Source organism: Numenius arquata, chromosome Z (assembly GCF_964106895.1).
Source record: "Numenius arquata chromosome Z, bNumArq3.hap1.1, whole genome shotgun sequence".
Taxonomy (NCBI): domain Eukaryota; kingdom Metazoa; phylum Chordata; class Aves; order Charadriiformes; family Scolopacidae; genus Numenius; species Numenius arquata.
In genome coordinates, this window is record NC_133616.1 from 41,478,400 (window position 1) to 41,506,130 (window position 27,731).

General features: G+C 34.8%; 1 protein-coding gene across 1 annotated transcript in view; it reads left to right on the plus strand.

Moving 5' to 3' along the window:
- Positions 1–27,731, plus strand: part of VPS13A (vacuolar protein sorting 13 homolog A) — a 111,188-nt gene that overhangs the window by 54,190 nt on the left and 29,267 nt on the right. Inside the window, exons 37-57 of the mRNA XM_074165882.1 lie at positions 857–1,026; positions 1,635–1,855; positions 3,058–3,290; positions 5,655–5,747; positions 6,261–6,617; positions 7,486–7,587; positions 8,721–8,879; positions 8,999–9,260; positions 10,090–10,250; positions 11,398–11,501; positions 12,781–13,078; positions 14,270–14,665; positions 15,492–15,596; positions 15,694–15,840; positions 20,249–20,377; positions 21,051–21,184; positions 23,087–23,216; positions 23,581–23,816; positions 25,502–25,655; positions 26,540–26,686; positions 27,241–27,322. Of these exons, the coding sequence (XP_074021983.1) occupies positions 857–1,026; positions 1,635–1,855; positions 3,058–3,290; positions 5,655–5,747; positions 6,261–6,617; positions 7,486–7,587; positions 8,721–8,879; positions 8,999–9,260; positions 10,090–10,250; positions 11,398–11,501; positions 12,781–13,078; positions 14,270–14,665; positions 15,492–15,596; positions 15,694–15,840; positions 20,249–20,377; positions 21,051–21,184; positions 23,087–23,216; positions 23,581–23,816; positions 25,502–25,655; positions 26,540–26,686; positions 27,241–27,322 (3,820 nt within the window). The remainder of the gene's footprint in view (positions 1–856; positions 1,027–1,634; positions 1,856–3,057; positions 3,291–5,654; positions 5,748–6,260; positions 6,618–7,485; positions 7,588–8,720; positions 8,880–8,998; positions 9,261–10,089; positions 10,251–11,397; positions 11,502–12,780; positions 13,079–14,269; positions 14,666–15,491; positions 15,597–15,693; positions 15,841–20,248; positions 20,378–21,050; positions 21,185–23,086; positions 23,217–23,580; positions 23,817–25,501; positions 25,656–26,539; positions 26,687–27,240; positions 27,323–27,731) is intronic.

The window sequence follows — 27,731 nt, forward strand, 5'->3', positions numbered from 1 at the left end:
ATACAATTTTCTTTACAAAGAGAAAGAAACAGCTTTAAGTTGCCTAAAGCCCTAGAAATTCTGACAGAAATAGTTTAATTTATGAGCAGAGAAAGTGATTTCTAGCAATAGTAGTAAACATGATTGAAATGATAAAGAGCTATTTAAACTAAATCAGGAGACAGTACAGCAAAGAGAATGGTTAGTGGTAGCACATAATACATGCCATCTCCTGTGATCTGATTAAAAATGTGCCGAAAACTTATGTTAGTTTAAAATACAGTTTGGGAATTAAAAAATGCAGACGGAGGCAACCTATTCTTTGGTTACACAAGCATGTGTGGACACGCGCATGTATATAAATGAAATTGTGGAGAGAGATTTTAAATTTGTATTACAGTATGAATGCATTTTTATTCTTCTTGGATTAAATTTAAAAAACTTTTCAGGAAACTTCTTATTAAAAGTTTGGTAGTAATTTATTTTAAATTTATAGTTATTTTATATTTTGAAAAATTTTCCAGTATCTGGCTAAACACTACATAGTCATAAGAGGCAAAACTTTCTTGTTTGGTGTCTTTGCATATACTATGTATTTTTAAACAGCAAACAAACCAATTCTACTTTCTTTTAAACATTGTCTCCATCTCGCTAATGTAAGCTTGCTTTAGCAAGATGGTAGAAGGATAAAGCTTTCTTTCTTTTTTTACTTTTGTCTGTATGTTACTGATTTTTGTCTTCTGAATTACTAGTGGGTTTATTTAATATATTATTATTAGAAATCTTACCAGTTAGAGTGGAGCTGTATATCACACCTGTGTATTATTTCCATTACTTTTAAACAAATCTACCAGCAGATTTTCATTTGATTTAACAGGTTACAAATTTGGATCAGAGAGATGAACTTTTGAAGCTTGCAGAGTTTAAGTTAGTTTTGATGTCAGCTGCTCTCAAAATGTTATCAGATGGTTCAATGAATGCTTCAGTCAAGCTGGCAAACTGTACATTAGATGATAAAAGACAATCAATCCAAAAGGCTACACCAAGGTCTGTATTTTGACATAAATTACTGTTTATTATCTGACAAAGAACTCCAAATTTTTCCATTTTAGTGTTTTGTTAAAACTGCAATTGTTTAGATGTAAGTTTACAGTAACATGTACTTTAAGAACCACCTACGTGTCTTACTTGCGTTTTGTTCCACATGTTTATGAGACCAATATAAATGCTAGAAACAAACATTAAATATGAAATAAACCAAATTTTAAATATGAAATTAATAAATGCAGATAGAAACAAATTACACTTTCAGCTTTAATAAGCCACTGGCTAAGTAAGACATAAGATTTTTTTTTTCATGAAGAGTAACAAACTTCAGTAAAGTATAATACTTCTGATATGTAAACAAGGAATTGTGATGGTTTGCCTTGTTAAAATTGTGAACACCTCTGCTAATGTACGTAAGACCAGTTAAATTCTATAAAACTTCAAAACTATGTTAATGGTTTTATTGGACATGTTTTAAATCTTTTTGTGTTGCTTTTAAATTCACTCTTGTTAATGTATTGGAACTGGATTGAGGATTTTGAGTGTTTTTCAGTATTTGTGGCTGGTTTGTTATTATCTGGTTAAATTCCACCTTAATGGTCTTTCAGGATGGTGGAAATGAAACATGGATTTGAAAAGAAAGTTATGGTGGATATAAGCTATAAACAGGGGAGAGATGGCACTGTTCTGGATGTGATTGTCCAAGAGATATACCTTTGTGCAAGCATGGAGTTTCTACTTACTGTTGCAGATATATTCCTTAAGGCTAATGCAGAAAGTGCTGCTGCACAGAGAAACCTCAAACAGTCATTACCTTTAAAGGAGCAAGGTACCTACTGGAAATATTTAAAAATTTGTATTTAAATATGTTTAATTTTGGTATTTAAATGCTATGTTACAAATTATAATACTCCTTTTATTCAGTTTCCTATGTTTGTGTGTACCAAACAGCTGCTTTTAACCTCTGATGTTTCTTTGCATCATGGAAATAGGTTCATGTCCCTTGGTCTTTATTTCCAAATGATGAAGCTTTGTCTTACCAGAGAAAGGAAATACTTAAAAATGTATTAGAAAATAAAATGCGAAAGTACAATTACAGCTTGCACTCTCTAGGTTTGTTTGGCTATCTTCACAGTCTCAAGAAGGTTTAAAATGATGATTACCACCATTATAATTTTCATCCTTCCTGAGAAGGATGGAGCATATTATATTATGCTTAAATATGAGTTCGGCCTCTCAGATATTGCTGCCCAGAAATGTTGTCATTTCACTTGTCCATTGATGCATGTTTCTTCCTACATCAGGAAATAGGCTTTTAGCTTGAGTGACCAATTTTCCCTTCCTAGAGCAGAGCACCCTATACCTGACATCAGAAATTAGTCCATGAGATCATCAGAGCAGGAAATGGGCTATTTATGCTTCCAGGCCTTGGGAAGATCACATTAGGTCTGCAAAGCAAATGCCCTTTTTTCTGTTTTAGTTTTCCTGTACCCCACATATCCACCTCAGCTAGGCCTGCTGTGATTGTTTAGTAGATGATTAAAGTCTAAACAAATTGGAAAGTCTTACATAAAAGTATATTGGTCCTGCAAATGGTTACATCAAGCGTTAGTAAATGCTGCATTATTATGTGATGGAAAATGTTTTGCTGCCCCAGGGAGCAGAAGATAATGTGTCCAGCATTTTCATAAGACTCTATCATAGCTGGCTAATGTACATATTTAGTGAAGCTGATATATTTACTAGTGTCAGAGGTAATAACAGTGGTGATACTGTTGTCCTTCTCATTTTGACAAAGAAGGTTTGTGGAATCTTACTGTATCTGAAAATGATTAGAGCTTTAATGGTTTTGTATCTCCAGTGAAGAGCCTAGGAATAAATCAGTTGCAGAGATCTACAGGTTTTCTGACATCAGTTATGCTAGATCTTACCAGTAAATCTTTAGAACCTCTCTGTAAGTTGTGAGAGAGATGTAAATAATGACAATTGAGTCTTTGAACAATTAATCTGATTTCATTTATATTTTTGAAGCACCTGCACAGCCTGTATCTACAATGGAAATGAACGTTGTTGTTAAAAATCCAGAGATTGTGTTTGTGGCTGATTTAACAAGAAGTGATGCTCCTGCATTGGTGGTTACAACACAGTGTGAAGTCTTCATTAAAAAAAGCCCTGAAAGATATAGCATGACAGCTGCTGTTAAAGAGATACAAATGAAAGCGTGCCCATTTCTACCAGAAAAAAGGAAAGGAAATGTTACTACGGTGAGTTTGCAAACATCCCGTTTGTATTTAAAAGGTGCTGTGTAACTTCTACGACTAGAATGCAAGTTACTTCTGAAGCTTTCATCATTAGAATGTGTATTATAGACTTACGAGTAAAATTTTATGGCTAACTTACTTTCTTGATTTTATTCTGCTTTGTCTGATATGCCAAAAGCATCACCTTGATCTATGTCTTTGAGATTTGCTTTGTATGACAAGCTAAAATTAAGACCCCAGAGGAGTAAAATGTTAATAATCTCTTATATCCTGTGTAAGCCAACTAAATAGAATTTTAGGAGTGTACACTATTGCAAATGCAATGCAGTAAATTTTGAATACTTTCAATCTGAAACTTTGCATTAAACGGCTATGCAAGTGAATAACAAAGCATCATAGGCAGAATAGGAAGTATGTATTATGAAATAGATAGATCTGGTATGCTGTTCATAAATTCCTTTGTGTTAAGGTCCACAGATCCATTATATTAAAAATGCCTGTTTATATTTTGGCAACAGAATCAGGCTTGTTAGTTACTGGCCAGGTGGGAATGCATTGACCCTTGGAGCTTCTTACAGCTTTTCTGTCTCTACAGCAGACTATAACTCAGTAATGTTAACTCTGTAATGATATGGTTGTATCAGAGGAAAACTTTAATTTGACAGTATATCCAATTGTTAATTGTGTCCTCAGACCGCACATGAATTTTGAAGAATTAAGTCTTTTCAGCTCTTCATTAATGCCTGCTTACTTTATGGAGCTACGTAGGAAAGATGAAAGCTATAAGCATAAAGGACTGGCAGTTCATCTACTTATCGGATACTTTCATAGCAGTTCAGTTTAGTCCTTGGGTAGACAGTCTTTGATTGCATTAATCTGTTAACAATCTAGTCGTTGAGAAAGTGATGCAGTTGCACTGCTAGCTACAACACAATGTGAAGTTGCTTGACTTCTGTTTCTGTAGCTGGCAAATGTGGCATAAATGTGGCTAGCTTTGTAGAAAGCAATAAGCAGGCTTCTCACCAAGCTTTACCTCTTACAGGAATATCTTCTGCCAGAATCTGTTATCTCACACTGTAGAAACAGAGAAAAAGACCTGTATTTGACAAGATACTTGTGCTATAAAGAGGGAAAAAACCTCAGAGGACCTTGTAAAACAGTGCCTTCTTTGAAAGATTCAGAACACACTCAAGAAAGTAGTAGAGGTCAAAAAAGATGATGTCTGCAGGTAGCAGCATAACTGTCCCTTTTGAAAACATGTACATAATGAAATCTCTGAAGCCAGGTTTCCAGGAAACAATACAATTTCAATCTGGGAAAACAGTCAGAGAAATGACACTGAGATGATGTTCCATGGCCGCCTTTACTCAAGAAAGAAAAAGTAAAATACAAGGTTATATGAAAATTACAGGATTTCTGAAGGCTGGTATTGATGTGAAGATTTTATATTGCCTAAACTTTGGGGACACTAGTGGTGGATAAATTCATCATCCTGATGAACAGGTTTCCTCAGATACCCAGGAACCTAGCCTCTGTATTTAGAGTAGCACAAGTGATGAGGTTCTTTCTGTACATTTCTCACATGTATCTTGATCTAAAGAAGAATATGTTATTTTTCATTCCTGGCTGTAACATAGAAGAAGAAAAAAGATAATTTGAGCAGCAGAGGATAAAATAATATGAACAGATATTCTGTTAGATCAAACTCATTTGGGAAAAGTGTGGTAAAACTGATTCAGGGTGCCTCTATGCCCTCAGCATCCGATTCAGATATGGACAGGGACATCAGGAAAGATTGCAAAATTAATATGGTTTGAAATTACCATTTTTGGAAGATTTACCTTCTCAGATGAGGACTGGAGAGTAAATTGTGCAGTCAGTTCAGTATCAGTAAAGTCTAACTACATCTATTTTGCATATAGTGTACCTTAGATTTGGTTCTGTCAAACCTTGGCAAATGGGAGTATGCAAGAACAGTTTGTAAAATAAAGCTGGAAATCGTATCTGTTGTTGCTATGTTGCCCTTACCTGAAAAGTCTGGTTTTCCTCAGAAGTTACAGTCTTGATGATGCTGTGTATTTGAAGACATCTGCAGGCGTTACCTAAAGAATGGAGCTACTGACATGTGATTCTTAATGATTAAGAATGGCTGAGGTGCTGCTTCTGATACTTTTTTTTTTTTTTTTTTTTTTTTTTTTACATTTGAACATGTTATTAGTGTTCAGATTACTCTTAATTTTGAAGAAGCAAATAATGGTAACTTTTCCTTTTGGTACTTTTGATATGTAGTATTGTAGTATTTAAAAGTGTGTGATTTTTAAAAGATTTTTTTCTCTATTTAACATGCGCTTTTACTCTTCTGTGTAGGTATTACAGCCTTGTGACTTCTTCTTTGAAATGAAACAGTCAGGTACTGATCCACAGACAGCTGATCTAACGATTAAATCTCTAACAATAAAAGTAGGTAGACTTTTATTGTGGTTTTAGTTTCTAGTTCTCTACTACTTACTGCTCAGAAGGCTTTGAGGTTGCTTGTGAGATATGTTTCTTAAAAAAAAATAAAACCAGGAATGACTGAAGTGGGGAATCGTTTCTGTTCTTTGTCAGGTCACCTACCTACTTAGCGTGCAAATAAACAAAATTGAAAATTCACAATTGTGTCACAATGCTTTGGTTTTGGAATCTGTGTTTTATAAAATGGCCTGATGTGCAGAGATAAGTTTTGAAGTGTTCAGACGAAGCATTGGGTGTTGTAGTTTGGAAAGCTCCTATCTGGAAGAAAGGCAGGGGCTGAATCTGAATAGGTTGAACTATTGCTTGTGGAAAGGAATGAGTTTTAAAATGTAAGAGTCCTGTAGAGAACAGAATTGTTTTGTTAGTGTAACATATTCATTAGAATTTTGTGTCTGAAAGTAGCTGACTGTGTCCTGTACTAGCTTCTCATTTCTGATTATTCCAACTTCTTATTTGTAGGTTTCACCAATAATCATAAACACCGTAATTACTATTACATCAGCCTTCTATCAAACTGCAGAAACAACAGAAGAAGAGATTAGTCAAATTCCTCCAGACTTGTGGAATAAGAAAGATATAAAAAATCTAAAAATGTGGTTTCTTGAAGAGTCAAATGAAAATGAAGATACAAATCCAACTGCTGAACTGGTTCCCACAGGAGAGTCATTGAAAATGAACGTGGAATCTGTTTTTCTAACACTTGAAGCTGGGGTTGGGCACCGAACTGTACCAATGCTTTTAGCCAAGTCCTCATTTCTTGGAGAAGTCAAAAACTGGAGTACTCTAATCAACCTACGTTCTCATCTGGAGCTAGAGGTGAGGAATCCTACAGAAGAAAGAAAACTTTTCTTAAGATATTAAGAAATTAATTTCTTAATTAAGAATTAATTTCTAAATTAAGATTTAATTAATCTGTTACATTATTTAGACAAGAAAAGAAAAACATTCCATATATTTGGTGACTAAACTCCTGCAGACACATGTTGTGGGAGAAGGATGGGACTGAGATGTTAAGGTAGTTAAAATGAAAGTCATGCATTAGATGCAATGTGTGAATGGCAGTAATTGGTAATATACACTCTATGTTGTAGTAGTAATTGGTAATATACAATCTACGTTGTAGTAGTAATTGGTGATATACAATTTACGCTACATACAGGTTTCCAAAGGCCTGTTGCATCAGTATTAAATTTTGAAGTAGCAACTGGCTAAAACTTTTTGACAATCTTAATTTAAGATTACAGTAGAATATATTCATGTATCATTTCTATAAAATACTCCATGGTACCAATATTGTACATGAGATGTCCAAACCAGCTCATACTTGGAAATCAGTGACATAAAAGCCAGTGGTTGTTGTAGGTAGATTCTTCCTTATTTATTGTGCTTTATACTTCCAGTACCTACAGTTTAAGCCAAAATTATATTTTAAGTGACACAACTTATACCACTTATTTGGAAGTGTGTCTTTGCAGTAGAGACTTAGCTGCCTCATTTATTTCTCTAACACATTTGCTTCATCTGATGGTGGGAGCTGAAAGTGCAATCTTGATTATAAATATTTTCTATTTTATCGTAATTATTAATTAATTAACCTGGAACTTTAAGTCTGTTTTCAGAAGAAGAGCTTTCATTGATTTAACAGTTGTATGTAATTTCCTAATTGACTTCTGCATTTTGATAGGTACATTATTTTAACGAAATGTTTGGGGTGTGGGAACCTTTGCTTGAGCCACTAGAAGTTGAGAAGACTGATTTATTCAAGCCATGGATTCTTGAAATTAAGGTATATTTTCCAAAGCTGAACTCAAATCTTTTCAATACCTTGAAAGGTGCATTTGTTTTTTTTTATTTCTAAGACTAAGCTAACAATTTTGTTCCTTCTTGTTGGTTACTGAGATTTTTTTTTTCCCAATTAGTGAATGAAAACAGCTCTTGTACAGGTGGGGATTCAGACTCACAGATTATTTTAAATAATATTATATTTCAGGTGGCAAGAAGTTTTTATTCCGGTTGCTCTAGATAATGATAGTGGCTTTATATCAGTTTCTCTAAGTTCGGTCATATGCTAATGGTAAATTCAGTAATTTTAGAAAGACCACTCATCTCGTTCCACAGTAGTATCTGTAGCAGAAATACATTGGAAAAACTGATACCTGTTATTGATTAGTACAAAGTGTACTATGGGAATAGTGCTTTTACCGCTTCACTTCCGTCTTTCATATGGAAATAGTCTAGATTCTGGTCTCAAAGTAGATGTGTTTATCTTAGGAAAGGAGATGCTTCCCCCCTCCCTTTCTTTTTTATTGCATTTTTTAAGATACAAGACCTAAAGCAGGAGAAGGGTAGAATATAGTGAGTCAACCTTATATTTTCTTGACCAGATTTGAAATACAACATTTGGAAATACATGATTTCCAGGAATCATGCCAGGAAGGCCAGGAAAATGTATGTCATGTGACTTATGTTTTTTTCCTTCAAACAAATGAAAACATCGGAAATAAGTATTTGGTTTGGAAACATATAAAGACTGAATTTGGGGTTACTGTTGTAAGAATAGGAAATCAATTATGTATAATAGTTTTTACACAGTGTTATTAGATAAGATGAATGTTTTCACATGGCATTTACTGGATATGTTAGTAGTTTGTATATAAGTGTATGTTCTTTATTTTTGAATAATCATAAATTTAGTTACTGTTATTGGAATTTTATTGACTTCTGAAATAAATCTTTTGCCCCTTGCATTCTTTATTCTCTCCCTCTTCTGTTTTTATTTGAGAACAAAAATATGAACTAAAAAAAGAGAACTGTGGTAGTACATAAAAGTGGGAAAGGGAGAGAAAAAGAGTCTTGAGGTGAAACTTGCTTTTACAGAAGGAGTGGTCAGATAAGAATTCTTTAAAAATCTCCTTTCAGATGAAGAAGAAGGCTAAAAAAGCATTGGTTGAATCAGACGCAGAAGAAGAAAACTACAAAGTTCCAGAATATAAAACAGTAATAAATGTCTCCTCAAAAGATCAGCTGAACATTACCCTCTCCAAGTGTGGGCTGCAAATGTTGAGTAACTTGGGCACGGTAAGAAAGATCACTTAACTATGCAGTGTCAGAATTTTTTTAATGAATGTTTACACATGTTGCCTTGATGAAGTCTCATTCAGTGTATTTGTGTTTTATATCTATTCTTTGCTTTCTAGGCATTTGCTGAAGCAGCTAGTCAAACTTCAGACATTTTCAAAAAAGACCGAGCACCATTTGTGATAATAAATTCTTTAGGACTTCCCATCACTGTCTCACCTAGTGATTCCTTTAGTGTCCTTAATGTTGAATTTGGAGCAAAAATATTTCATTTAAGAGATGGAGAGAATTTAAATATGGAATTTGTCAGAACTAAAAATGAGAGTGACCAGTTCACAGCAATGACCACTCTGAGTAGCAAGAGGTTTTACATTCAGATCTGTAAGTTCCAAAGTTCATACATCTTCTGTGTTTTGCAAATACTGCATTATGCTTAAGACCGCATCTTGTACAGGTCAATAAATATTGGGGGACTACATAACATGAAAGGAGTGTTTCTTTGGATTCTAGATGCGTAAATTTTCTACTATGATAAATTATTTCAGTAACTAATGTTTATTTCATAGTTTTACTGCAATCAAATATTGTTTGAATTCACACATTAATGCAAAATTAAGCTGCCCAAAATATTAATTTTTTTTAATAATTCTGAGGCCTGTATATACGTGTGTTCATAGAAGTGACTCTTAAGGGCGATGTTTTTAAGAAAAGATTGTTTTAAATAAAGTAAATAGTTAAAGCTAAAAGTAAAATTTAGCTATTTTTAATAGTGTATGTGTCAACAATTTAAGTTGATTTATTGTAACAATTGACAGTTTTTCAAAACTATTTTTCAAACCAGTCTTGCTCATATGATTTATTAGTTGAATTGTTTTCTCAATATATATGCGCTGTACCTTGTTAATAAGCCATTACATCTTGTAAATGTTTCTCTTTAGGCACTAATTTTATTTGCAGTGGCAAAACCTGCTTAAATATTTGAGTGATGGACTCATTTACTTTTTTTCCTGCGGTGAAAAAAGAATCTTGGCTGTTTGTCTACTAACACTGAAAGACTGGCATATTAAAAGTGGTGATTGTACTTTTTCATCTGCTTTAAATTTTAATGGATGGAATGATACCGAAAATTCTACTGAATGCAGATTTCTGTCTTTCAAATTTAACTTTATGCTCCCTTTGAGTCTTTAATTTCTCATCTTGTAAATTCTAGGTCCACATAATCATTCCACTGTGGAAAAGATTCCATTGACAAAAGTGGGTCGATGTATTTACAGAGTGAGACACGAGGAATCAGGTGTTGAAAGGTCCATTGTCTGCCAAATTGATACCGTTGAAGGAAGCAAGATGATAACTATACGTTCTCCTGTTCAGGTTATTGTATTCCCATGCATTATAATTTCATTATTATTTCAAATTTTTAGAGAATTAAAATGATCCTATGGTCTTTAAAGAAAAATTTTTTAAAAGCATATTTAAAAAATTTTAACATATAACTTTGTTGTTGTGTATTATAAGGTAATTTAGAAGAGATTTTCAAGAATAAAAAGCTTTTTCAAAGTGACAAAGATGGGTAGTGGGCATGGAAATGAACCAGATTTTAGATCAGGATAATTAATCAGTAATGTTTTCTAGTACTGGCTCTAATTTCAGTCTTGTTGAACTATTTGCTTTGTGTGAAGTGATCAAACCTCTCTTAACCTTAGCCTGGTTCTGCAAGGATATCATATCGTATTTTCTTTTTTCTACATCCTGTACTATTGATAAATGAATTTCAAATTTAGTACCAAGTCAACTGAAGAGTGAGCCCTTTGAGCGTATATCTTTTTTGATTGAATAGTATTTTTGATGAACATTATATAGTTTATAAGCACAGGGATGGTCCAGATATTACTGTTCTGTAGTGACACTGTCCCTGTTTACATTTGACATGCTGCTTTTGCCCAGAGTAGTTTATGGCTTGGTTAATGACCAGATTTACTGTTTTATTCTTTCCTAAATTGAATTTAATTTTTTTCCAGAGCTAATAATGCCATTAAATTAACCCTCACTTAAAAAAAAACAATGTTTGCAAAGAACAAGAAACATATATAACCCCAAATTATAAAGGCCATTGATGGTTTAACCTTAAACCTTATTTGACTTCCCTTGTTTTTTCTGCCATATGGATTTTGACCCACACACTCGTGTATCTGTTATATTTTTAGGAGAAAGTTCTTTGCAAAGTTATTACATGGTTCAGATTTACTTATGTTTGGTTTTACATGGCTTTATGTTTCTCCTTAAAAAGAATTTTACAGCTAGTATATTAATTTCATAATTAAAATATAGCATTAAAACGCACAACCAAATCATTTAAGATTTGCTGGTATTAGAGACAGTTCTTTTTAAATACCTGACTTAGAATGGTAAATGGGTAAGATGAACAATGAGAGAGTTCTTATTCTGTGTTCTACTAGGCTCAAAACACTTTCTTCCCATTTTTTTCTAATGTATGTCACTGGATTTTTATTTCATGTAGATACGGAATCATTTTTCAATCCCGCTAAATATTTTTGAGGAAGGAAGATGTTTAGGGGCTGCTTCACCAGAAAATGAATTCAACATACCGTTGTCGTCTTACAGGTACTTTACTACATTGTTCTTTTATCATGGAATATGTTTATACATTTTTGATTACTGTATCTATATAATTAGGCTAAAAAAAATTCTTTCCCTTTGCTACCTAACATAACTAATACTGTACTATCATTGTTGGGTAGGATCTTCTCAGAGCATCTAGTCCAAGTTAAACAGAATACTACTTACTTCTTGAATCGGAAGTCTTTTGAAATCCCATTTTACTGAAACACTTAAATTAGCTACATTACTTCAAGAATCCAAGTCTGGGTGCTTCTGGAACACAGTGATTGTTATCCACACAGCACAGACTTTTTTTTCTTGTTGGAGTGACGTCTAGTGATGTATTACAGGCTTTTTTTTTTGTTTTTTAAAAAAAGGCTTCTTTTGATTTTTGCGATTCTGAAGTAAGAAATTTAAAGAAATACACTTAAATTCTACCACAGATATGGAAAAAGACTTGTCAACCTTAGAAAGACTTGGCTTCCAGCATAGATATGCTATTAGCACCTTCAAGCTAATAACCACTTAAAACTTCAGTGAGTTTGTATGTACAATTTAGCTGAACTGTCACCAACTTTTAGGCAGATGTTTGCTTTGATTGGGTTTTTTTTTATGATTACGGAGACTTCTTCCTTCTGTTTTTTCCCAAACACTCTCCCCATTTTTTACTGTGATGACAGCTGTGTATCACTTTCATTAAATGAGTTACTTTTTACTGTAGGTAATGTAAGTTCGTTAATATTTCTAACTATATTTTATTTAGTAAGGTCTAGTGACATTCTGATTCATTGTACACATATATGTGTGAGTTCCACTAGGCAGTGAGGAAGTGTTTACTAACAAAAATCTTCAGTCAAGGAGCAGCTGATTGGATTAAAGCTTTACAAAAATAATCCATAAACTTGATGCTTTATGTGACTGGAAAGAAAGACACTTCCTGCAGATCTGTCATAGGAGTGAATTGTTGGAACAGGAATATTGTAGCAGGACTTGTAAGGGAATTCAGTAGCCTCCTCATAAGAATCTCCAACAGTCCATTCTTTGCAAGGGAAGTATGTGGAGGTACTGAACAAAAAACCCCAGCTGGTACAATTCCATGAACTTTCGGGGTCGAGACCACCTTTTGCTTCCTCCTCTAAGCAAGGTAAAGGCAGACAATGAATACTGTGACAAATCTTCCAAAATCCAAATAATACTAGAATGTTAGCGTTTCATGGTGCTTTTCCATGATTGAAGAATTCAATCTCATATTGAGTGTTTAATAAAACATCTTCATTTACAGATCCGTACTGAGTTTGCAACCACTAGCCAATGAAAATGGAGTGGATGGAGAATATGATATGTGTGAAGGAATTACATTTGATGACATTATGAAAAATGTTGACAGTTTGTTACAAAGGAAATGCCAGTCTGTGAGGTCAACTAACCACTCACTCATCATCAATATTGTTCCTGTAAAAGACACAGTGACATCTTCATCATGTACAGAAGATCAATGGGATTTTCCATATGTTGTTCATTTATGGCCTTCTGTTCTTCTTCGCAATCTTCTTCCTTATCAAATAACTTATTCTGTAGAGGTGATTCTTTAATGTTTATTTTTTTTTGTGGCGTTTCACACCTATGATATGAAAGCTGACCAACTGTTTGAAATGTGTTTATGAATGGATATTAAAAGAAAGGGCTTCTTTTAGAGTATTTGTGAAGGAAGTGTACAGATCTTGTAAGGGCAAGCCTGTATCTACAGAAATGACATAGTACCAGAATGTGAAAAGCGGTGGTATTAATAATTAGCAGCAAGTCATTCTTTAGATACACATGCAAAGTAAAACAGTGTACAAGTTTAGCCCTGTGAGAGAGTCACTTTCTGTTGCTCAAGTGCAGTTTGTGTGTAATTAAACAGTGTAGCTGTTCCTGTGAATTATGACTGCCTCAAGTGACATAAGTGGGTCAGCTTACAGTAGCATTTTATGTGCTGTCACTGACTTCTGGCAGTAGCATGCTTTTAACAAATTCTCACAGGCCTGCCTTTTTGCCAGGTTTTGGCTTGAATTGCAGACTAGTGCCAGACTTTATATTCTTTTCAGATGAAATAAAATGATTAGGTGCACTTTGACTGTTAATAGGCATTCATTCCAGGGCCAGATGAGAGCCAGTCTCAAGTAAAACACCTAAAACATACAGTGTGGACATTAGTTTCTCAGCACTAGATGTTTCATTCTGTGGATCTGCTATGGTTTTGTCCCACTGCTTACTAATGTAGACTTAGGATAATAGAAATAGTAGAGAGACACAAAACTTTTTTTTTCAGATGGTCTTAATATTTAGTGTTTCAACTCAAGTAGTGGAATTTAATCGTAGAATTTTGTTGCAAACGCACAATTACTACAGCTAAAGACTGTGGCCTCCACCAAATGTATGGAAGTAACAGGCTCTTTTCTGCATGTCACTTATGAATTTGAATTTAATGAAAAAAATACTGAGTTGAGGAAATCTGTTACTTAAGCATGTTTATGTATTTGAGTTTGGTGACAGATTTTTTTTGGGTGTTAAATATCGATGACCATGCATAGGGGTTTTTTTCTTTAAAATGTAGTAAGGTAGACTTTTATGAATGTAACATATTTAAATAGCATGTTATGCAAAATTTAAAAGTGCTTATATAACTTGCATGTTAATTTTCAAAGCTAGCTAGAAAATAAAAGTTGATATGAATTTTGAGTGACTCGTGTAAATATACACTGGTTTTGTTTGTTTTTTTTTTTTTAAAGGGAGATGGGAACAAATATGACACTCTACAAGAGGGATGTTCAGCCCAGATTCATAATGCAGTCTTGGATCAAACAAAGCTAGATTTACAGTTGCTTAACTATCTTGACCAAAATTGGAAAAGTGAGTACCATATAAAAAGCAATCTACCAGAAATCAGCTTTACGACATTTTACTGCATCACGGAGTTGGATAAGACTGAACTGGATATTGCTGTCCACGTGACATACGCAATTGGGCAGATGGTTATAGCAATTCACAGTCCGTATTGGATGGTAAATAAAACCGGTCGAATGTTGCAGTACAAAGCTGATGGTATTCACCGCAAGCATCCTCCAGATTACAAGAAGCCGCTCCTTTTTTCTTTCCAGCCCAAAAACTTCCTCCAAAATAATAAGGTATTACATTTTGAAAAACCTGACAGCTCTGTACTCCCTTATGTTGCTGTATGAAAGCATTTTTACACTTTGAATGTTATTTACACTATGCTATGCTCTGTAAAGGGCATGAAACCTAGAATTTCTGTCTGAAGACAGAATATTTTAATTAAGTGTAATGTCAGATGTGCTTGAGATGGGAAATTTACATTATCAAAGGTATTGTTAAGAAAGAGATCCTCATCTTTGAGACAAATAGAGTTCACTGAGAACTGTTTCTTAAATAAAAAAAGTTTCCTTTATTCCATTAAACTGCATCAATAAAGGTCTTTATTCTAAATTAGGTGTAAGAGTTGTGTAAGAAATAAAGCTGTGGTACTTGACAAATGAATGCTACTTGAAAAATGAATGTTTGCAGTGGTGGTTGGTAGATTGGGTCCGAGTTGGTAGTAAGCTAAGGTTAAGGTGCAGTTTACCACTTGAGTCTGCTGTGTGAGTTTTTTAATGCTGAATATTACTGACAGATGAAGGATACGAGAGGGATTACAAGACTCTGTTGATTTGTCTTTGAGATTAGTTGTGATAAGTTTTGGAAAGGATTCTTATGTGGTTGCTTCCTCTGAAGTATCTTACACTTAAAATGCTTGTTCCACATAGCTTATAACTAAAGGTGGTAGAAGATACCTTTATGAGATGATACTGGCAATTGTTATGTCTTGACTCTTTTAATAAAAACACCAGTATTTCCAGTATGCACTCATGTTTATATATATGCATACTTTATATATGTTTTTAAATGTTGTCAGTGTCTGTGAACTGAAAATTAATTCAGAGTGCTTCTTCACAGGTGCAACTTATGGTAACTGACAGTGAACTGTCTGACCAGTTTTCACTGGACACTGTTGGAAGTCATGGTTCTGTGAAATGCAAGAGTCATAAAAAGGAATATCAAGTGAGTTAAATTTATCCTTCAAATTCATTACTTTCAGGAAATATAAATGAGGTAAGAAAAGAACAGCATACTTCTAACAATGTCTTTCTATTCACAGGTTGGTGTCACTATAAACAACAGCAGTTTTAATATTACTAGAATTGTAACTTTCACTCCATTTTTTATGATCTCAAATAGAAGCAAATACACTTTGGAAGTAGCTGAAGAAGGCAAGGAAAAGTGGATTCCTATTGTTTTGCAACAGGTAAACTTATAACGGAATCTATTCCGAGTTGTTTCTCTAAGGAGGGAAAAAAAAAAAAAATGTTTTGAATACTCACTGTTGGAAAATATGAGCCATGGATAACATTGAAGGACAATGTCTGAATACATCGTGCTTTTTCAGTAGGTTATGTGTCCTGTTACCTTTTCGTAGTGTTGCTTTAGGACATACTGTAAAGTGGTTTACTTCGTAATTGGAATGTTTTCTCTGTTCCCTGTATCATAAATAGTATGAGAAAAAGACCTGTGCTGTTACTGTATTATCTCACTGTGCAGCGGCACTGAAGCTTCTTTTCAGTTTTTGCAGTGGTATCTAACAGAGTGGTTTGGCTGACTTGGTACATGTCATGACACCTTTTAATACAGGAAGAAATTCCCTTGTGTGGATCAGTTCAGACAGCTCCAAACTGTTCTTCTGGGCGTAGTCTCACTGCTGTTTTATAGTGCTTAATGTATCGTTTCTAGAGAGGGATCACTGGTTCCCAGGCCAAGTGGTGTTGAAATGGCGTTTGGGCTTTTGTCTATGCTGCAGAGGTCTAGACTGTTGCAGACTGGGTGTGCACCTTGGCTGTTTGTACTGTAGTATTCCACAGTTATGTTTTGTGTGTGTTTTGAGGCCATCATGCCTTCCTTCAGGACATGTAGGAAAAGCAGTGCCTGTTTGGGATAGTGTTGGAAGTCTATGAAACCTGAAAGTGATCCATACTGCCTTCTGCGAAGAGTGAAATCTCCCTCCTTCCCTTCCAGTGAGTTGAAGACAGCATATCACAAAACACAGAGTTTAGCCTACCAAATAGTGCAGTTGGAGGCCCTCTTGCTTTTCTTTAGCATTGTAGATACTCCAAATGGTAACCAAAAAATGCTTGCGACCTAAAATACCAAAGTTAAAAGAACATTATAAATCAGATTAATAAGCAGATCTTTTTGTTATGTTTTTGGTACCTGTGCTCATTCTCTTTAAGCATGCATTACATTTTTAATGATTATGGAAGAGAAATACCCTTTAAATACCATTATTTCAGTTTATGAAATCGATACTACTCTGCTTGCTTTCTGTTGTTGCTGTTCCATTGATTGTTAAGTGTACACAATGATGTTAGATCTGGAAGTGTTAAGGATGGTTCAGCTTCCTATAATGTTTTTCATTATTTTCAGGGAAGCTTCTTTGCTTTTACTCAAGAATAGGCTGTTTGCCATAAGCCTACACATTTTTCCTGTTCCTAATATTCTTAACGTTCCTCTGAACCATACTTTCCTTTGACTTTGCATAGTTAATGTTCTTTACATACATGATTCCTCATCTAGCTGGTTGATAAAGCTTTGGAATGACAAAGGTTCATGTGTAGTGGCATGGGATGCTTCATATCTAACTTCTTACTCTGAGAAAACGTAGTCAGATTTTATTACTACTTCATGTTTCATGTCTCTAAAAATCTGTGTTGTGACAGTTGAGTCTGCCATGGTTGTTCATTTGTAACACAGTTGGTCAATCCAGTGTGTTTCTTGTCTATTCTAAATCTAGGTGAAGTCCAGCCATTATTGATCTGTCTTTGGGCATCCATGTCAGATTTCCAGGAACAAGTTTCCATCTGTTCCTGATCTTGAACTCTGCTATCCAGCTAACCGAGAGGTTTTTTTTTTAATTAATGCCCGTGACTTTTTTGAGTACTTCTCACTTTGCTCTTTTACATTGGGTTATCTGCAAAAAAATGACAAGCTTGTTGAAATGTTAAGTCATATCTCAGCTTGCTCCCGTCTCCGCCCATTTTATTTTTGTCACTTTAAGATTAGCAGAGTCCTTCCTTCTGCTTTTCTTTTCTAGCCACTCGTCTTTCTTAGTTACAGATAGTCTGTCTTCTCAGGACAAAAAGCAATCCTTGTATAGATCCTCTTGGACATGTTCCCTATCTGGAAAACAGTCAATCTATCAGAAATTTGAATTACTACTTTTAGAAAAATGCATTGTTCTTCAAAGGTTGTAACAGAGTGTCGTGGTTTCGGCTGAATTTGCCAAAACCGGACGGGCAGATGGCCCTTCCCCCCCCACCTTCCCCTCCTAAAAGAGGAGAGAGGAGGAGAAAGAGATAAGGAGAATCAGAAGTTTAGAATGAACTAAACTACTTTAATGAAGAATTAATATTAAAATAAAAATAAAGAAGAAAATAATGAAATAGATACAATATATACAAAACCGTAACAAGCTCCCAGGATGACAGTCACATCACCAGCAGGCACTGGGGAAGTCCCAGACTGGACTCAGTGACGAATGGGAACTGGATTCCAGCTCTGGAGTCAGGAACACACGGATGGGGATCAAAGGCAGATGAACAGACAGAGTCCTCTCTGGACGTCGGCCATCGCAGGAAGGGGGCTGACCCTTTGATCCCTCAGCCTTTATACTGAGCATGGGGCAGATGGGATGGAATACCCCAGTTGGTCAGGTTTGGGTCACCTGTCCTGTCCACTCCTCCCCACCAATGTGACCCCTCTACGTTTTTTCCATTTCCGACCCTCTAAGGGGGCAAATAACGAAATTGGCTGACCTTGGTTGTTATAGCAATAAGTATAAGCAAGGGCCTCCCTGCATACCATTCCTTGGCATGGAGCACAAACATTGGGCTTATCATTCTGAGAACGAGCAGTTTTTTCCACAATATGCCGTTAATTTCAGAGAGTTAGAGGAGGCCTAGCTAGGATGTAAAGTTACAGAACAGAAAATTGGTTCGGTTTTACTTCAAACCGGGACACAGAGGTTGTTGGACAGTGATTAGTATGAAATGGCTGCCAAGGACAGTCCTTCGAGTTAGGTATAGTGCGAGACAATTGACCAACATACATTCTCAGGAAAAGAAAGAAAGAAAACATTGTCCAAGACTATAAATGAGACTGTTAAGTAGAAATTAAAGATCCTCTTATGGAATGGAGATTGCTGTATAAATATAATACCTAGTTAAGCACTCAGTAAGCATGTGGCAAAACACTTGGAAACAGCATCATTTTGTGACACATTTTGGGGCTAAAGAGTATTGTTAAAGACGATTTTTCAGTTCTCTGTGGTTGATTCTGTAACTTCTTGTTTAGCCAATTCTTTTACTTATTTTGGTTTTGATTTTAAACTTTCATTTACTATTGATGGATTCTCCTTGAATTTCCTTTGAGCTCTCTTAATTCCATGTTGAGACTTACTTGCTGTATTGTATGCTAGTTTACAACACAATTTAAATTTCCTGTGTAGGATACATGTTGATGTAGATAACACCTTCAATCTTGCTGTTTAACTATATTTTTTTCCTTTGTCTTCCTGCTTCCTGTGGTGTGAGAAACAATGGGAAAGGGAACTTAGTGGCATGGTAAGTTGGTGAACTAGTTTTTCACCATTGAAGGTTTAATTCTAGGATTCAGACACAATTAAATATAAACATCTCATTTCTCAATGTATGTTGGAGAAAGATGCTCCTGAACTTTTGGATGTTGCAAGTGGACAGTCTGAAATACAGTAAAAGTGGTCTATCTAGACAGACTTTGGCTCTTTTTGGTTGATAGTCATTGTTAATCATAGCTTGTTCCCATGGCAGGACTCTCTTAATTAGTTGGCAACTTTTCATTAGTTTCAGTTAAAACTTGTTCCTTCCCTGCTTCCGTGTCTTGCCTATTTGGTGTAAACTATTGAATAGTTCGGTGTAATTTTGGTAAATTTTGTAAATTCGTAATTTTGTAAATTTGGTGTAAACTATTGAATAGAGGTTGTGGAATTTTTAAACTTAGAATGGCTGTGATTTCAATTGTGGATGTGAATAGCAGAATGTGCTCTTTAATTTAATTGCCTAATGCTTCATATTTTATTTATTTATGTTTTATACCCTCATATATGTGTGTCTGTGTGTATATGTTTATATATAAAAAGTATTTCAAAATAACAGCTAGTATGCTGATGTCTTGTATACTCAAGTTACTATGGGGTGTATTTATGCTAATATCCCTTTTTGTCATTGATTATTTGCAAGAGGTCTGTTAATGTTTTTTGGTTGGGTTATTTATTTTTTTGGTAACAAGCTTGGTCATTTAGGTGTTGTAGCCATGCTCAGCTTTATACTCTGGATTCCATATACATTATCCATTTTAAATCTACTTCTTCATGTGAAAATTAAGTCTTACTGTTTTTGCTTTTAGCTACCTAACACAGTTTCTTCACCGTAGTCTGAACTATTTCTGACTTCATTTCAGTTTATTTTGTTCAGGTAAGTAGTTACTTTTAGGTTTTTTAATAGAGTTTCTGATCCAACTCAGTACACTTTTGGGTATAATTTTAGTAGAAGTTCCACTTTGGGCCAAAATGAATGCCATTTAACAAGTAGTTTTTCTTACTTTAAAATACCTGATTATTTTTCTAGTGCATTCCCTTTTGGCCTGAAAATGATGCCAACAAACTGCTTGTTAGAGTTGAAAATTCTGATCTCCCTCCAAAGAAGATAAATTTTGATAAGCAAGAAAACTGTCTGCTGCTGCATTTGGACAACAAGGTAAATGGTTGCCTTTGGAAATTAGGTAAAACAAGAAAAATGTTTCATTTCCATTCTCAAAACTTTGTCTTCCCAATCAATGAAGGATTGCAAAACCTTACCTGGGGAAATGATTTTGTATATGCAAGTGTATTATTCTCATGCTCTCTATACACACAGGTATAAGTAGATGTTTTCATTTTAAGTGCTTCTCTGCAAAGCAGATCTACAGAAGCTGAAAGAGATTGTTTTGCTAGTGTTCTCTAGCTGAGGCTGGGAAGTCTTTACGTTAGTTCTAAAGTAACACTAAGTGACTTTGACAAGTCACTTTGATTCTACTATATTTACTTCTCTGTTGCATATATTCTCATCTAGCAGTAGTTTTTAAATACATGAGTGTTTTTAATAGTAGAATGTTTTGGAGGGCAGTAATGCATATGAATGGTTAAAGGAAGATTCCTTTACTATCATCCTAAATTTTGACAGTACAGGACTTCTCTGTAGTTTTGATTGCTAAGTGCAATGCCTGATACTTAGCAAGGATCAGGGGAATATTTTAAAGATAGGTTAAAACTGGTTGATTGGTTGACATTTTTATCTTATAACTGTAAAAGTTTTCCAATGTATTTAAATTAAATGTTTCACTAGAAATTCATTCCGCTGTTATTTACTTTATCATTTTTACATCTGATAGCTTGGAGGAATTACAGTGGATGTTAACCTGACTGAACATTCTACAGTGATTACCTTTTCTAATTACCATGATGGTGCAGCTCCATTTCTGTTGATAAACCATACTAAAGAGGAAATTATTGAGTATGGACAAAGGTATGTAAGTTTTAGTGTGGATGTCTGCATGGAGACACATGAACTGTTATTTCAGGTATTGTAAGCGTGCTTATTTCTGAAGAAGCCAATTTTTTAAGAAATGGCTGTCTAATTTTTTCAGAGCACTACAAAAATCTCCTGTTTTATAAATTGAAGAGAATGAATTGTTAACAGAGCAGCATTATGTGGTGCTTAGTGCCTGTTTCTACAAGTTACTGAAAAAAGCTCTCTGGTCTCTTTTAATGTGAATTTTGTGGCCTTGCCCTCTACATTCCTTTACATTCCTGGTGGGGGCAAAGGACGTGCTTGGCTTTTCTGGATCTGTGTAGGAGCTGACTGTGCAGAATAAGTAACAAATGAGTTGTAAGTTTAACTAGATTTGAGTCTTCTACTGTTCTATCATATTTAGTTGATGATTAGCTGAAAGAATGGATTTAAAAGTTATGGGAGAGATGAGGGAATGGACTGAAAAATAGGTAGTTACATAAATTTTCTCAAGCAGACCAAAACTAAAATTATTTTAACAAATATGAATTTTCTGCAATCAGTGAACGTTTCATTATGCATCTGCACACAGCTATGCTGGTTCCATTCTCAAACTGGAATGTCTTTGTAATGCTTTGCTGCTGTATGCAGATACTGTGCAATGCTGAGAAGTGTAAGCTTCTCTCTAGCATTTTCACCTGTTCCTTTGAAAAGCCAAACAGCCTCTACGATTTTTTATTCTGTCAATCAGACTAGAATCTTTTTCCTTCTAGTCAATCAGAGAAGAATATTTTTCTTCCTTTTAGTCAATAAGAGAAGTGTTGTTTAAAGATTTTTACTTGAAAAGTGGAAGAGCTGCTAGTCAAATTAAGCTTGCAGCTGTACGTTCCTTTTGTCTGGAGAATAGTCAGTTGTTTGCTCCAGTTTTTATCTGTAAAAATTAATAATTTTTATCTTTTTAGCTGGCTTTTGGTCATCCTTAGTGTAAATTTAATAGTATATGTATAATTTTTGTAATGAACTATGCAGAATAGAATAGAATATTTGGTTGGAAGGGATCTACAACGATGATCTAGTCCAACTGCCTGGCCGGTTCAGGACTGACCAAGAGTTAAAGCATGGTATTACAGGCGTTGTCCAAATGCCTCTGAAACACTGACAGGTTTGGGCCATTGACAGCCTCTTTAGGGAGCCTGTTCCGGTGTTTTACCACCCTCTTGGTAAAGAAATGCTTCCTGATGTGCAGTCTGAACCTCACCTGGCGCAGCTTTGAACCATTCCCACATGTCCTATTGCTAGATCCCAGCAAGAAGAGATCAGCACCTCCCTCTCCACTTCCCCTCCTGTCGTAGGCTCATTTCAGAGCACTGCAGAAGACAAGTCTGCCAGTGTTTAACTGTATGTGAGGGGGAAATAGAGTTTAAAATCTGTTTGTCTGAAAGTACCCCCTGTATGCAGATACTAAACACTGAACTTTTTTCCCTTCAGCAGATCATACAGAGGAAAACTTTACTAAACAACAGATTTTGAACACACTTTTCTTCTCTTGGAATATTGAAGTTAGGCAGCACAAATCCTGAAATTTCCTTTTAGCTTGTAAACACCACTGTCTGATTTTTTTTTTCCTCTACTTAATGTTTCCTTGTTAATCACAAGTGGGGAAGAAAATGAGTATTTAGATTTTACTGTGTATACTTTATTTCTAAAGTATATATATGCATTTTGAAGTATAAATACTGTTTTTATTATTGTGCTAAGATGGTTTTGTGCATATTTTTTCATGCACAATGTTGTTTTAAGTTCTCTTTTTCATTATTTGAAAAAATAATTGAAGTGTTTTTGTTGAAATGCTAGAATGCAAAAGTCATTGACAGAAAATATTCATTGACATTTTAATTTAATATTACTTTGTTCTAGCTCCCTCAGTGAAATGGAGGACTGTCTTCAGCCAAATAAGGCAGTATTGTATACTTGGGCAGATCCAGCAGGATCTAGAAAATTGAAATGGAAATGTGGAAATAGAACTGAGGAAATTACCCCAAAAGAGGTACGTTTATTATCTAAGTCTCCTTTCAACGCTGTCTAGTTTATTATCCTGTTCATCAGTGTATTTATGAAATTGCATATGTAACGAGTATGATCAGCAATCTCATATATGAGGTTCAATTGCAGAACAGTAACAATACTGTTATGTGTTTACTGGAGTTTGTGCCAATAAGCATTGTCTTCAGCTCAAAAGCGCCTGTGTGTGAGAGAGACTGCTGTAAAAATTCATAATTAAAAATTTTATTGTTTTCGTGTACCTTTAAAAGATGTCTTGTACTGTTGTTCACATTGCTAAGACTTTTGCATTTGCTTGTGGACTAGAATGATGAATAGAGTTGTAAAAACTTTTCCTCTCTTATTTGTAGGACAAAATGGACATACTCAGGCTGGATTGTAGGAAAGTGGTCTATTTGATGTCATTTTTTGAGGGTTTGCAGCGTATTGTCCTGATCACTGAAGATGAGAATGTATTTAAATTGGCATACGAAAGTGTAAAAGCAGAACTAGCAGAACAAGAAATAGTTCTGTCTTTGCAAGATGTTGGAATTTCGTTGGTTAATAATTATACAAAGCAAGAGGTGTCCTACATTGGAATTACAAGGTAACTTATTTTGTATGTAACAGTCTAGAATCTTTAAATTCAGGTATTTTCAATCACTGAATTTCATTTTGGGGTGAAATGGAAGAGGAAAAATAAGTCTGGATAAGAGCACTTAGAACTAAATGATTAGGTTTTCCTGTCGTAAAAAAAAAATGGTTTTCACTGTGCTTTATATTAATGCATATGCTTTCTGTATTTGGATGTATGTGTTTTTGCAACACATAATTGTAACTCTGTGTGGCAAACTTCCCAGTAATTTGAACAGAAGTGTTTCCTGTCCATGTAGTTTGGGGACTGATAATAAGAATTTTCAGGAGTAAGGTCTGTGGGTAGTTTGTGTCAGTGGATTTTTCTGTCTTCATTACTGAAAAAAAAGTTCCTGAATTCTGTCTTGAAAATTTTGATGCTGTAGCAGCTTGTAGTTCATTGTAGTTTTCATAGAGAAATTATGGTGACTCCAAGGCTCTAATATTTTAGGTTTTCTGCTATAACATTTCAGAAGGAAGCAGAAAAGAAACTATGCAATGCTTCAGAAATGTGTGCTATTGTATACAAACAGGGGCTTTTCAGAATGCTCAAGGGACACTTGTAGCTCATTCCCATAATCCACACACTTCTGTATATTCATAGCCATGAGGTTGCTAGAGTGAGGGTGTTTTCTCTTGATTAATTCTTTGCATGGCACTTGCAAAGTAAACAAGTAAAAACTTCACATACACATATACTTCATGTATTCACATCTGTCATTCACAAATCCCAATCCTTGCCTTCACCTGAGAAACTGAGCTCTGATAACTATTTAGACAGCGGAAGCACTCTGTTAAAAGTGGCAGCTAATTGCCTACATTCAAACTAGTGTTGGGATTTCACTGAATCAGTATTTTTAGTAGTGTTTATAGTTGTTACCGTTTTCTTGTTAAACCCTGAGTGGATGAGGCGCTCCTGAAAGCTCTTTCTGAGGATAAGAGATTGTTCCTTGAGTATGGTGAAGAAAACCCTGTTACTCGGAATGTTCCCACTTGCGAATGGCTTGTTACAAACTGCCTTTTCCGTACTTTTTATATCTAACTCGATGCAGAAACAAGTTTCGCCATGCTAGTTCTGGGATCATGCACATTCAGGATGGGGAGGAAAAAAAGTGAAAGCTCCCATCAATTTCAGGGTAGTACTCTATATTGTAGCTGTTGTTTTGCCCTTTAGCTCACCTTTTTTTTTTTTTTTTTTTTTCAGTGGTTCTGCCATTGATGTATCCAAACACAGACACAGATGTAGCTAAACGGGATTGGATTAGTGGGCTGTGTCTGGAAAGCTATGTAATTGTGGGCTATGGAGTAAGTTGTGGAAAGGAGAAATACCTTCCACCTGTCTCATAGTGTTGGGTTTTGCCCTATCCTGTGCCTTCAATTTGACTGTAAGGTGAAATCTAGCACAAGAGCTTCTCACGGAAGTAGTGAAATCAAGCAGAGAAGAGTCCAGTGCCCCTTAGGGAAGATTAATTATGACTGGCTTCTGCTTAGTACTGAGAAAGCAGTGGGTGATTTGATCACTTCATTTACTACGGTAGTGCTTTATGATGTGGTTTCTCATTCCAGAGTTATAACCTATTACAAGCCATACTACGGTAGGTAAAACTTGTTTTGAAATAGGTAATCCTTCTCTCTTGGTCCTTTGTTTTGTTTTTGTAGTTCTGATGTGGTTTGGGAGACAAAACCCAAGAAGAAGTCGAGATGGAGACCAATGAGTGTTAAGCAGACTGATAAATTAGAACAAGAATTCAAAGATTACAGTGAGCTGACTCCTTCAGAAAATAAGATTATTGAGTTGGAATCAAATGTTTTGGTAATACTGATAGTTATCTAATTCTGTTGTTTACATGTATACACAGGAAAAACATAATATATCAGTTTTGCTATCTTTGTAGAAACTTCCAGTGAAAAATGAGATGATTGATTTACCAAATCCATTTGAAAACCCTTCTTTATCTCTGTCTAGAAGAAAAATCTTTGGGAAAAAATACATACAAGTGTGAAAGCTTTCTGTAGACTTTTTGTTGCTAGCCTCTAACTTTGAAATTGAAGTGAAATGTTTTTAAAGGTCCTGGGTTTAAATATATATAAGGCTACAGTAAGAAGCCTTGCATTTGCTTCATTGGTTATACCAAGAAGATGGGCAGGGTGTTAATTTTGGATGGTTTGGTTGGTTTGTTTTAGCACAAAATTTTATAATTTTCAGCTGCCTTATTGTGGGATAATTAAATTGTGTCATTCAACCACATACATAGGAAAAAATCATTCCAGAAGTTATTCTGGAATGTAGAAATACATTATGCTCCACATGCTGCTGTCCTTGTCTGTAGATAAATTCTAGATACTAATTAAAATTGTGTTGTAGGTAAATGAACATGGGATAGGTAAATGAGCCAATTTTTATCTCAGTCATAGACTGTTATATTATACTACTCTGCCTTTTATCTAGAAAGCCGTTTATTAATCACTAGTAATCCCCCACATAATGCAGTATTTTGTACTTTTACTTCTATTGAAATTTATGACAAAATCTGATTCTTTTAAATAAATGAGTTATGACGTGATTTAAAAGCTACAAAATTTTTAATGCTGAGCTACCTTAAAAATGTTAATGAACAGTGTAAATATTAAAATATATTATAAAAAGCAGTCTTTTGAAACACATAGCATACTAAATTTGCTTTAATAATACAATAGGTATGTTTAACTCCTAATGGAATGAACATGAAGATTCAGCAACCAAATGAGATTCCTATCAGAAGGAATTATCTGCCAGCTTTAAAAGTAGAATATAGTTCATCTGCACATCAGAAATCTTTCAGAATTCAAATTTACAGGATACAGGTGAGTCTTGTCAAAAAGCAGTAAGTTGTTTATTAAGAAAGAGCAATTTTTGTGGAAACTTGGATTTATTCTTAGAATTGTTTGCATTTGTCATGTTTCAAATTTAATTTTACTCATTAGCTTTTACATCAGTTCTCAATCTTTGGAAATACTACTTAAATGCTTCTGGAAAAAAAAGCAGACAACTGCGACTGTTCAGGAAAAACATTTACCATTCATCTTCCATGCATTTTCCGGTGGTTTTCTTTACAACCAACAAAAACATAGGTACAATTTGTTGCCTTGCGTATGTTTTTAAAAAAAAATTCTGTGCAAAAATTCAGTGGACCAATTATTACCACCAACTTGGAGTAGCTTTTCAAGACTGTTTGGATTGGATTATTTCATTTTGAAAATAGGAATATTTTTAACCACAACAGCATTTCTTTTTTCTGCGTTTGAATTGGTGGAATGCTACAGGTAACGTTCATAATTCTTGTGCTTGTCCTGATGTTAAAATATTTCACTATTGAAAGCTAATGTGCTGCACCTTGTCCTGTCCTTACCCCTATTAGATACAAAACCAGATTCCTGGAGCCATATTTCCCTTTGTGTTCTATCCTATTAAACCTCCAAAGTCCATCACCCTGGATTCAGGTTTGTTGTTCTAGTTTAACATAATCCTTACTTCTAAAATGACAAGATAACTTGCTTGTACTGAAGTTAACCATTTCACTTTTGTCAGATGAAGTCTGTATAAGCTTACTGACTCCAGATAACACAAATACTAATATGAGAGATGGTGAAGCAGTTTTCTCTACACAGAAGATAAACTTAAAACCATTTAGACAGTTAACAGTCAGAAAAAAACCCCAAAATTTCTTTCAGTCCTCAATATCATAACTTATTAAGCATGTCTTTTTGACACACAAATTCCGTGCTCTTGGAGAGCGTAACATAACAGCTACATTTGGATCAAGCTTAAAACGGTTGCATTCAGACCACAACTGAAACTTAATGCTGACTAATATAGGAGGAGAGTTGCCTGCTGAATGTAAGAAAAGAT